We start from the raw sequence: 12,263 nt of genomic DNA on the forward strand, positions 1-12,263 counted from the left end.
AGAAAATGCAGAAAAACAAAAATAGTTTGGACAAACCCTTGAAGCCTGTTGCAATGGTATTTAACCTACAGGCTCTGTTCGATACAAAGTTTTTAGACTCAGGACTTCCTGAGAGTTGCTTAGACGTTATGAAACTTTTCTCTGTAAACATTACTGGAAACAACAAGATGGATTTATTGACTCAGCAAAGGGCTCTTAAACTGATATATTTGAATCAAAGACTTTTTTTTTTTTGTTTTTTTTTGCTGAGGAAGATTCACCCTGAGCTAACATCCATTGACAATATTCCTCTTTTCATATGTGGGTTGCTGCCACAGCATGGCCACTGGCAGATGAGTGGTGCAGGTCTGCACCTGGGGCCTAAATCTAGGCTGCCAAAATGGAACGTGCTGAACTTAAGCATGAGGCCACTGGGGCTGGCCCTTGAATCGAAGACATTTAGGAATAGGGACCCTTAAAAGTAATAGTCAACCCTCATCATTTTACAACATGGAAATAATGGCTGGAAGATAGCAAAATCATATGCCCCAAGGTGATATGACTAAATCCATCATCGCCATCACCACCATCATCACTACAGCTAACACTTATTCAGCATTATAGCTAACACTTATTCTAACACTTACTCTTTGCCAAGTGCTGTGCTAAGGGCTTTTTCTGTTCTTCACATCAACTGATAAAGGGTGTACTAGTATCTTCCCATTTTCTGAGTGGGGAAGATGAGCCTCAGACAAGCAAAGAGCTGGAAAGGAAGTGGGCCCAGACTTGAAACCCAAGCAGTGTGATCCTAAAAGCCCACGTTCATAGCCATTCCACTCTCCCACCTCTTTAGGACAGATCAGATCTACCGACCTCCAGGCCAGCGAAGGACGTCAGCTCTCCACGCTTGGCAGTGATGGAGTTCCCAAGCAGCAAGATCTGCATGTCTGGTAGTGGAATCCAGTGTTGCCTTCTGATAGTTACAGGACTTGAAAAAATGAGTCCTCTGCCCAGTTGCAACACTTGGCTTCATAATTTTAGTGCAAGAGCAGTTCATGCAAATTCTATGTATCTATAATCCTATCAGAAGGGGTCATGCTAGAAAATGTCTTTACATTAACGTTTTTAAAATACATTGGATAAAATAACATTTTCTCAAGATAGTCGTGAAGCCTCATATTCTCACTTCGGTCTCTGATGACTACATGACTTCTACAACAGGTGGATGGCAGGAAGGTGATTAGATTCTATGAGATGTGCCCTGCACGATGTGGTCACACATGTAGAATCAACAAATGTCATTTACTGCTGAATATTTTAATCACTATTGATTTCTTTTTATTCCTTATTAATGTATGTGGTATTCTACTTCAAATTCCTAAGGGGAAGAAAATAAAAATTGAGATGCTGAAGCAAAGATGATGGCTAGACAGTAATATTCAGCTTTTATTTATATATGTATTTAAATGTACTCATATATTTAAACATACATATTTAAATATCAACAGGCAGGGATGATAAGTATATATAATTAGGCACCTTCAGAGTTAAAATGCATTTAGTTTAAAATTTAAGGACCTCAAAGTTCTAAAGCAAACATAAAGATAATATCAATATAAAGGGTAAGTACATAGGCAATAAAACCAGCTTCTAATTACTCATCTTTGTGCTTATCATTCAATAAGTTAAGTATAAAACACTCAAGACATTTTTACTTTTGTTTCTTATCGCCCCACCCTAACCAGAATCTGAAACTGCACTTTTCAAATATGGACCTAGTGAAAGTTAAGTACAAGTTCAAAGAAAAGACAGAACTCATTGATGAAGGATAAAAATCTAAGTTGTAGGAGAAGAGCGGAACTTTCCGGAAGGAGAGTTCAAGTGGTAATTACTGCACAAGCCGTCTCTCAGGCCTGAGTGACTTTGAACTTTCGGAAAGAGGTTAAAAAGAAGGCAAAAGTCAAGCAGACGGGTACCCAGGAAGGAATTCAGCCTCGAAGAACGCAGCTCAGATCAGATGGAAAAGGATCCTTGAAGGAAACAGGATGAAGATGAAAAGGGCAGAAAGAGAAGGATGTGAATGTGCAGTGTTGAAAGCATGATCCAGAGAGAAAGCCCAGTTTTAACAGTTTTCTGGACTAGATTGAGCAATCCAGGAGAGACTGTAGTAAAAGGATTTCACCGTAATCACACACACACAAAAACCCAGAAAAAAACAATTTTTCTAGCTTTCCCCAAAAAATATCCTTCTGGCTTTTTCCAGACTTAAAAAATTTTAGGAGGGACATTTAGAAGTTTTAGAACTCAACAACTCTGAATTTATTTCACTCATGACTATGGTTACAAAGATAATCTTTAAAAATAAACAAAATGGAATTTATTTTAAAGACTATTCAGAGACGGCATAGGACAATGGTTAAGAATGCTAGTGCCAAGTTGCCTGGATTTGAATCTCTGGCTATGTGATCTCAGGCAAGTTATTCAATCCTCTTGTGCCCCAGTGTCTCAATCTGTTAAGTGAAAATATTAATAGTATCTGCTTCACAGGATTGTTGTGAGTATCAAATAGTGAATGACATCTAAGTGTTGACTTTTTTTTTAAGATTGGCACCTGAGCTAACATCTGTTGCAAATTTTCTTTTTTTTCTTCTTCTTCTCCCCAAAGGCCCCCAGTACATAGTTGTATATTCTAGTTGTAGGTCCTTCTGGCTCTGCTACATGGGATGCCGGCTCAGCACGGCTTGATGAGCGGTACCATGTCTGCACCCAGGCTCCGAACCAGCAAAACCCTGGGCCACCAAAACAGAGCGCGTGAACTTAACCACTCGGCCACAGGGCTGGCCCTAAGTATTGACTTTCATAATTAATCTATTCAACAAATATTTCTTGACCTCCTACTAACATAAAATATGGAGCTAACTGTTCGATGGGTAGGTATTGAGAGCAGGTGAGAGAGAGAAAAGATGAATAAAATATATTTCCCGCCCTCAAAGGATAGCACAGGGAAGCAGGGAGACAGAATCAACACAAACACACAAAGGAGTAAATGAAAAGGGGGCAGATAGGAAATAATACTAGGAAATTATTAATTTTTTAGGTGTGATAATGGTATTGTGGATATGAAAGGAGAATGTCTTTATTCTCAGAAAACACAAACTGATTTATTCTGAGATGAAGCATCATGATAGCTGTAATTTACTTTTAAGTTGCTTTGCCAAAAAAGACCAAGGCCAGCCTGGTGCGCAGCAGTTGAGTTCGCACGTTCCGCTTTGGTGGCCCAGGGTTTGCCAGTTCAGATCCCGGGTGTGGACCTATGCACCACTTGTCAAGTCATGCTGTGGTAGGCATTCCACATATAAAGTAGAAGAAAATAGGCACGGCTGTTAGCTCAGGGCCAACCTTCCTCAGCAAAAAAGAGGAGGATTAGCGGTGGATGTTGGCTCAGGGCTAATATTCCTCAAAAAAACCCCAAAAAACCCCATATATCAAAATACATACATATAAAGCAAAGACGCCAAAATGTTAATCATTGGGAGAAAAAGAAAGAAACAAAGAAAAAGAGATAGCAAGTTTCAGGGGCTGGCTCAGAACTCCAGAATATTTTGTGGACTTGAGACACTTTCTGAACTTTCTCACAGTGTGGCTGATAAGAAGGAGCCTGGAGACACAGGGTCTTTTTAAAGTGCAAAGTACTCTATAAAGTTCAGTTTCTGCAACCACCACCTTATGAACAAACTGGTGGGAGGGGCTGCTTCAAAAATGCCTCCATCACCAGTCAGGTGCTCCCGCTAAGAGCCTTCAAAACACTGCACTGAATCCTTCGAAACTCAAACCAAAGCCCCTTTTCCCTGGTCGGAATTCAGTGAAAGTAAATCTCCGAAGGAAAGTCTTCATATGAAGGCTGCTGGGAAATTTGGCTTCCTTCTTTCAATTCTAGATCATAACATTTTCTCTAGGTTTTATCAGGACAGCATGGAGGAATGGACAGGCCATTGGAGAAAGGAGAAGGTCCTAGTCAATCCCATTGATACCCAAGTTTAAATTGCAATCTATAGGCTAATGTCTCTGTGTTTAGACTTGGCCCAGATTTCTCCTCCCACTTCCAGGCTCAGACAGCAACTGCCCAACTGACAGCTCCACTTGAATGTCACAAGGACCCCTCAAACTCAACTGACATCTCCACTTGAATGTCACAAGGACCCCTCAAACTCAACAGGTCCAAAACAGAACACTTCTCCTCCAGATTCTTTTTTCTCTATGAATGGTACAACCAACCATAAAATGACAGAAGCCACAACCCTGTCACCTCACTCTCCCTCACCCTCCGTATCCCACCCATCCCCCGGCCCTTCCAGTTTACTTCCCAAGTTCTCTCAACTCCGACAGCTTCTCTGCTTTTCAAATTCTACCCTGCTCTTCCCAGCAGCCCACACCTACATCCTGGACTCCTACAACAGTCCCCCAAGTTTTCTCCTATCCCCACTCTTGTCTCTCTCTAATCTACATTCCACACTGTTCCAGAATGAAGACATCAAATTCCCGTTTAAATTGATCAATGGTTCAATAGTAATCATTATTAGGGAAACAATAATGGGAAAGCAGCTAAGATTATTGAGCTACTTTCTGGTAGCAAGCAAAGCAGCAATAACAAAGCACTTTAGAGTTTTCAAAGCTCTTTCACAAAAATCCCATTGGTCCCTGAATGGCCCTGTGAGGGAAGCACTATCATCATCTCCTCCATTTACCAGAAAAGGAAAAGAAGATTGGGTGGGGGAAGGGATTTAATGATTTGCCTGCAGTCAATCAGCCAGTGACCCCGAAGCCTGCCCCTGACTATAGGCACAGCCCACACCCAGAGTTAGGTGGCAGCTGACTCAGCCAGGGTGTGGCAGAGCTGTGAAAAACTGTGAAGTGCTCTATAAGCAAATGATGACTGGCGCTGCTTGCTCAGTCATCAGCTCTTCCAACATTTCTGAGTTTTCCATTTGTTTAAGAAACTAAAGTGGAGCATGGAAGTGGGGCTCATCCAGCACATTTAACTCCGCCGTTGTGGTAACCACATTCATACACAGACAGAGAGGGGTTAACTAAGCTGGCCACAGCCACGCCCCTCCTGCCCCTGCCCAGGTGAGCAGGACCCAGGAGACAAGATTCACTTCTCTAGTTGATGCACAGGTCTTCCAAATATTAAAGAGTATGGGGCGCTGCTGATCGCAGGGGCTGCTCCTGGCAACACCCAGCCCTCAGGTTACCTGGACGGTCCTCGGCCTGGTATCAACACTCATCCTTTGTATCAACCACCGCCCTCCTCCGGCCTCTTAGCCAGGGGCAGATCTGGGTAATTCTGAGTACAGACATGTTTCCTGACACACTCAGGCTCTACACTTAACCTCTTCAAAGGATGTCTTTCTACTTTATGCAGTTGTCAATGTTGCTTCTGTGGATCAGGAGCTTACATGCTGGTTTCAAGGGGGAAAAAAACCCCTCCAACATCATGTTATTCTTACAACATTAAAGGTTTACAGTAATGCCTTCCATAATGTCCCTCCAAGCGGAAATAGGAACAGGACTTCCTCCGAGGACAAAATCATTCCTTGGACACCAGCCCAATAGCTGTGATTATCTCTCTGCTTCTTCAGGTGAAAATATGCTAACATAAAACTATTTTTAAAAATAAAAGTAGCTTTCTAAAGATGTGGCTTTTCAGGTGACTTGAAGTTTCTAAGACATAAGAAAGCTGATTAAAAACAAAAGCAGGTGAACTTCATGCTGAATTTCTTTTTATGTGATCTGGTTTCACAACCCAAATAATTTAACAAAATAGGAATCTTAACAAGTGAAATTCACCATGAGAAAGAAATTCCACTTGATAATAGTTATTCGTTTTCCACGTATAAATAAAAATCACAGAAATTCCTAGGTTATGTCTAATGTTCAAACATAATTGTCAAGCCATTCTAGCATAGAGCTAAAAAAAAAAAGGGATCATCATATATTTTGTTTTGTAAATAGAACAAAATAGGAAGCTCTCTGGTATAGAGTTTTTCAGATTTAAAGCTGATCCAAATAGTTTATGGTTTAAAATGGAAAATGAAAATTATTCTTGGGGTAAAAATATTTACCTTCTGGACACTGGCAGGTGAATCCATTAAGATTAGAAACGCACGTTGCTCCATTTCTGCATGGGTCTAGGGTACAATAATCGATCTTGGATTGGCAAAGCTCTCCAGTATAACCTGAATAAAACAAGAAAGACGTCTCATAAAATATGTTATTCCGAAACCACCATGAAGCGCCCCGTGAACTGATGCTCAACTGGTACCCACTCAATGAAGGCAGCATCCTTGAGCTAAAACCTCCCAGCCACTCCTTGATCTAATGTGGTCTTACAATGAGCAGTAACTACAGCAGTTTGGAATCACAGTTCAAAAATCGTTTACTTTGCAAAAATCTTTATTGCAAAGAAAGCCTTTTCTTCAACATTAGCTTTGTGTTTTATTTTGAAATACTAGTCAGAACCTTCAGAAGCTGAGACTGAATGCCACTGTCCCTGTTGACAGCATCCTTCTGACATAAGGCAAACAGAATCGACAGTGTTCTGCGTGATCTGAGATGACAGCCACTTTCCCTAGGTCACTCTATAAAAAAGCACTAGGAAAATTTCTAGGTATTAAAATTTTTTAATTGATAATATTTTAGACCTAGAAGAACCTTCTGTGTTCATTCCATCCCTTATCCCCTCATTTTATAGATAAAGAGCTTGAGACACATGTAATGTTAAGCACATTAATATATGAATCTTAATACTTATTTGAACTCAAATCGAACTCAATGGATTCTCCGTGAAGCAAGCCTCCAGTGGCGATTTCATTAAATAATATAACCACACATGTGTGACGAGGAAGTAAGGACTTCGATCTCCTGGAATACCATGTAGCTAAAAAGCTCTAAATAAACCCAAACTTTTTATTAACTTTGAAAACAAGCCCTCCAGAGTGACAAGTGTAAAAAAACAACACGCTAATATGTTTTTCATTTTAAAGTGGGAAATGGCTATGAAAGAAAATTTGGAAAATACAAGATGTAAAATTTCTAGAAAGAGAAAACAGTTGCTCTTAGTTCTACTACTTGCGTGACAGAACTATTAATACATTGAAGACCATTCCTATCAGAAATGTGCATGCATACATATTTCCTACACAATTATAATCATACTGTAACATTCTACATCTTTCTAGGATATACATAAAATACATAGAAACTTGTCTTTCTGAATTATTAGTTTTGAAAGACTGTCATTAGCACATTGAAAAATAAATCAAGGATATGAGAAGAGAGATGATTTGCCTGGGCTCAGTTACCTGCCAAACTAGTCTAAATTACAGAGTGTGATTTTAATCACACTGTTTGTAATCCTCCTGGTCCTCACGCACTTCAGAACGGTCCAGGAGATTCTAGCTAATTCGTGGGTAGGAGAAGATGTAAGATAATCGTACAAACTAAAAATTCAAACACGGGGACAAAAAGCTATTTCAAAATTGACAAAAGAATATCTTAATATGATAATATTACGTTAAGAATATATCTTCAAATGAAAGCTCTAAATTCAGAATGAGGCAGAGAATCATTTTTAAGAAGAGTGCTACAAATAACTTTTTGGCTAGAAATAATAGCTAATATAATAGGGTGCTTTTTTCTCTCATACATTAATTCATCCTCACTGCCACCCTATAAAGTCAGGACTACCATAATCATGCCCATTTTACAGATGAGGACACTGAGGGTTAGAAAAGTTAAGTACCTTGCACAAAGTCACAGGGAGACTCAAACTCCTGAGCCCAAATCTGTAAACCTAACCTTAAGCCAAGGCAATGTGCATTACATCATCAACAAACATGCATTCAATATAAAGCAGAAATAACAGAAAATAATGGATATTTTTGAATGTTGTATGTATCTGTAAATATATTCTTAAATACACCTAGTTCTTAGAATTGTCATTGATTTTTCTGCTTCAATAGGTGCTACACGCAGGCTCCATTTCCAGGATGTTCTGGATTAGGGCAACAGCATAACACTTCTTGAAATTTCACAGAATCTTCTAGACTTATCACATCTCTAGATAAACATTAAAAGAGATCTGAACACTTCAGTACTTGAAAACAATATGAATCTTTACCATCCTGGAAGTAAACCACAGAATCATTTGTCCTTATTTCACAAGTTTATCCAAAAACGAAGACCTCTATGCATCATGGGATTCATCCTGTATGTGAAATAACAGCCATCTTTAGAATCATATACTTAGTATAATTTTGCAACTCAAAGTGTTCTCAGAAATCCATTAGTCCATTATTTCTGAAACTTGCTTCCAAAGAATATTCATGTACTTCAACACGTTGGTAAGTGTTTGGGGGAACAGCTTCTGTGTTCAAAAAATAATAATAATAACAGAAAATAACAGACCAAAAATACATAAATATAGAGTAAACACCATAATATTCCTCCACAACCTACAGCCTACCTATGGACTGGGCTGGAGGTGCCAAGAATTACTTTTCCACGATCCCTTCCTTCAAAGGTTCTACAATATGGCTAGAAAAGTACATTTCTCAAAAAGATAACCAATTACAAATGGTAGCTTCTTAGAGGCAGTGTGGCTTAAAGGATAGAGCATCGTGAGTCATGTTATTAGAAACACCTCAAAAAGGACTCGAGAATGACACAAAACCATGAAAAATAGCCAGGAGCCACCTAGATATCATCTGTAGGAGGAGTGTGTTCCCACCAGACAGAAAGAATATGAGAAGAATGCAGGATTCCGTGAAGTTCAAAATTCTTTAGAGAAAATTTTAACAATCACTTTGAACTTTCTTTTGAACTCTTTGTTTGAATTTTTTATTTTGGAATTTTAAACATACTTAAACATAGAGAGACTAATATATAACCTCACATATCCATCATCTAGCTTCAACAATTATTAACATTTTGTTCATTTAATTTCATCTATTCCCCTCATATTTGTATACTTTCCTTATGGAGGTATCTTAAAGCCAATTTCATTTCACCTGTAAATACTTCAATATGCATCTATAACTAAAGGAGATATTTAAAAGATCACTTTTAGTGGCTTGTTTAATTGATGTTTGCTCCCATTTATAAACGTAATTAAACACTCTCAACTATATTTATTAACATCAATAATTTATTTTTAAGAGCCACAATTATCTGATAATACACAAATCTTCCTATGCACTTAATTTGTTCTTATCTAATGGATCTAATAAATTAAACCTATAAGCAAAGTGAATCTTAAATGACATTAAATGCTCCAATACTAATTTAGTAGGATTTCAGTTTAAGAGGCTAATCCGCATGTGCAGTGTGTAGGGTGTTTGGGATGGTCATAACGGTGTGGGGCTCCCTTTGGTATGCAGCGGTGGAGATGCTGAATCTTGCATGGCCTGAGATGGTGCAATAGAACAGAGCTGTCTCACTCAAGTGCCAACTGTCCCCTCCAGTGAGGACCACTGGTCAAGGATCAGTCACTATATCATGGCTTTTTGCTCCTGAGCTTTAAAGTTTTATATTAAAGATTTTTAAAATGTAAGAAACATAGAACTATAAATAAAAAGGCCATGAGCAATTGGCTAGACCTGTAAAGTATGCATGTATTGGCAGGTCTATGGCTTCAGTATAATTGGAGATGAAAAACAACAATGGGGGAGTGTGGGAGGGATGGGAGAGGGAGGCAAGGAGGCAGGGTTGATCATGGGATTACCAAGCATCCTTAGCTGCAGGTGGCCAGTTGACCAGCTACAGGCAATAGCTGCCTATGGATCTGCTAAGGTGTAGTTCAGGACCTAAAGCTTGTCCACACCAAGCCAGGTGTTATTGTTGCCTTCAACAAGTTGCTAGTTGAAAGTTCCAGAAGCACTATTGTTGTTGCATTGCTCCCACTAGCCAATTAAGGCCATCTCTGGGAGAGAAGAGGCAGAGAAGAAGGAACCACCAGTCCTGTAGCTGGCTTACGGGGCTCGTAAACCCCAGTGAGTCATTTCCTGGACCCCTCAGAGAGCAGTGACGTACCTGCAGGTGCCACGCAAATCATTGATACTGATCTATATGGAACATTCTGAACTGGATATCTAAGACTTACACAAATCACTCTTCCTGTGTCTTTTGTTTTTTTATGTGATGTCATAATCAAGGAGTCAAAACTAAATGAGTGACTGGTAGGAATTAAAATGAAAAAAAGACCATTAAAGCTTTGCCTTTGGGTTCTTTCTTTCATCCTGCTGAAAGTTCACCTCTTCTATGGGGAATAAAGGAACCACGCCAATTGTGAATAACATTTCCTTATCCTACCAAGGTGGTGACAGTCACCCAGAGGACCTGGTAGAAGATGTTCAAGCAAGACAGTGGTCAGGTCAACACAGTGGATAAGAAGGGTAATAAGTGGTGGCCACTTTGTGTGTATTATGGGAGAATTTCCTCTGGCATATACACATAAATGGGCATTTCAGGCCTTGAAGATCTATGCCAGAGGGCTCCCAAGGGGCATGGAGAAAATCCCATGTCAAGTTCCCATGGACGCAGAAAAGAGCCCATGTAAAGACACAGAAGGATGCAGGAAAGGTGTGAATGCCGTTTAGACCTTCCTAAAAAGGCAGAGCAATGACAAACTTCCTTCATTCTGGTTCACAAATGACAAAAGTCTATAGCTAACTACGGAGGCAAATATCAGTAACTTTCTAAGTTTCTTTTCCTCTAACTAGTGATATGGCCTCTCCTTAGAGCCAAACCACAAACATTCACGGACCACCTTCCAAATTAGCGTCAGACCACACGACGCCTTTCACATTATCTAGTTCCAGGCATCCAGGCATTGAGTCCAGGACTCAAGGCACGGTCTCCCAGCCCATCTCTTCACCACTACTCCTGCCTTCTGACAATCCACTGTACGATCCACGTGGGAGTAGCCAGAAAGATCATTTTAAAACATAATTTATACTCTTCTATACTTAAAACCCTCCATTGGCTTCCCAAAGCCCTTAGAATAAAACCCAAACACTTTCCCCTCATGGCTAAAAGACGCAGTGTGATCTGACCCCTGCCCCCTCACCCTCACCCACTGTCCCCAGTGACCACCACACTGTGGCCACCTTGGGCCTCGTTCTTGTTCCCAAACTCCCCAAGCTCCTTCTCACAGACTTTAGCATTGTTCTCAAGCTGTGGCCTCAGGACCACACAAAGATGTGAGAGGGGTACAGAATACAACAAAAGCAGTTATGGTCCTGCCCTAAAAAGAGAAGTACGGCATGAATTTAAAACCGACATGTGATGGAGAAACCACTGAAGAAAGCTGGCAATAAACTTGGAGAGGGGAGACGAACTGGTGGAGACGCAGTGGAGTTTCATCAGTAAAATGAGGAAATAAAGACAGAGGAGGTGAAAAATAAATGACACAAAAGAGTAAAGGACCTAAGAATGGCATTAAAGTCACCCCTAGAACCAAGCAGGGAGATGTGAACATGTCTTACAGGAGCTAAAGAAATGCAAAATCCAACTACCCAGGGAAGGAAGTTAGCTCCCACCTTAGTGGGGGTTGCAAACAAAATCAGAACAATTAGGTCAAGGTGTCTCTTGAAACCATGGCTGTGCATTGTGAAATCGACTCCACGTGGAGAGAACGAACTGAAGTTTGCTGCAGTTGGAGGCACTAAAGAAGAAGGGGGGGGGGGCACCTCTGTGTGTTTATTACTGACATGAGAATTGTTCTAGATGCCCGGGTCTGGTGAGACAGCCAAAAATCTCTCTCCCAGAAATAACCTTGGTCCTTTGAGTGCCAGCTCTAATTCATTCGGGTCAAGAACTGCAATTAGCTTAGGATAATAAAGCTCTTCCCTTAGTGGTGTGAGTCTTTTAACCTAGAAAGACATAGAGCCAAATTTGGAGATGATGATACGAGGACAGAGATCAAAGGCCTGGTTTGCCACTTGCTCTTTGGTTTAGGCTAATTGGTGCAGACTGTGTGCAAAGAATGTGTCATGATTGGGAAAATACGGTGCATGAGAGAATCCATCAAATTTATGATTCCAATCAAAACGTTTAGTTGAATAATTGATTTTTGATTGATGAATTTAAATTGAAAGATAAAGCTAAGCCAGGACACATGGAGATATTTAGCAGAGCTTGAGAATCACCATAATTTATGTTTAATTCTTGCAAGAGAAAGAACATAAAAGATAATGTCAGATAGTCTTCCATGTACACAAAAGCCA

At 40.0% G+C, this 12,263-nt stretch overlaps 1 protein-coding gene across 2 annotated transcripts in view; it reads right to left on the reverse strand.

The window, feature by feature from the left end:
- The window catches only part of DNER (delta/notch like EGF repeat containing), a 302,387-nt gene that overhangs the window by 93,067 nt on the left and 197,057 nt on the right, over positions 1-12,263 (reverse strand). For both annotated transcript variants that reach the window (XM_023642489.2, XM_070270583.1), the window contains exon 7: positions 6,102-6,215. In XM_023642489.2, the coding sequence (XP_023498257.2) occupies positions 6,102-6,215 (114 nt within the window). The remainder of the gene's footprint in view (positions 1-6,101; positions 6,216-12,263) is intronic.

This window comes from Equus caballus, chromosome 6 (assembly GCF_041296265.1).
Source record: "Equus caballus isolate H_3958 breed thoroughbred chromosome 6, TB-T2T, whole genome shotgun sequence".
NCBI classification, from domain to species: domain Eukaryota; kingdom Metazoa; phylum Chordata; class Mammalia; order Perissodactyla; family Equidae; genus Equus; species Equus caballus.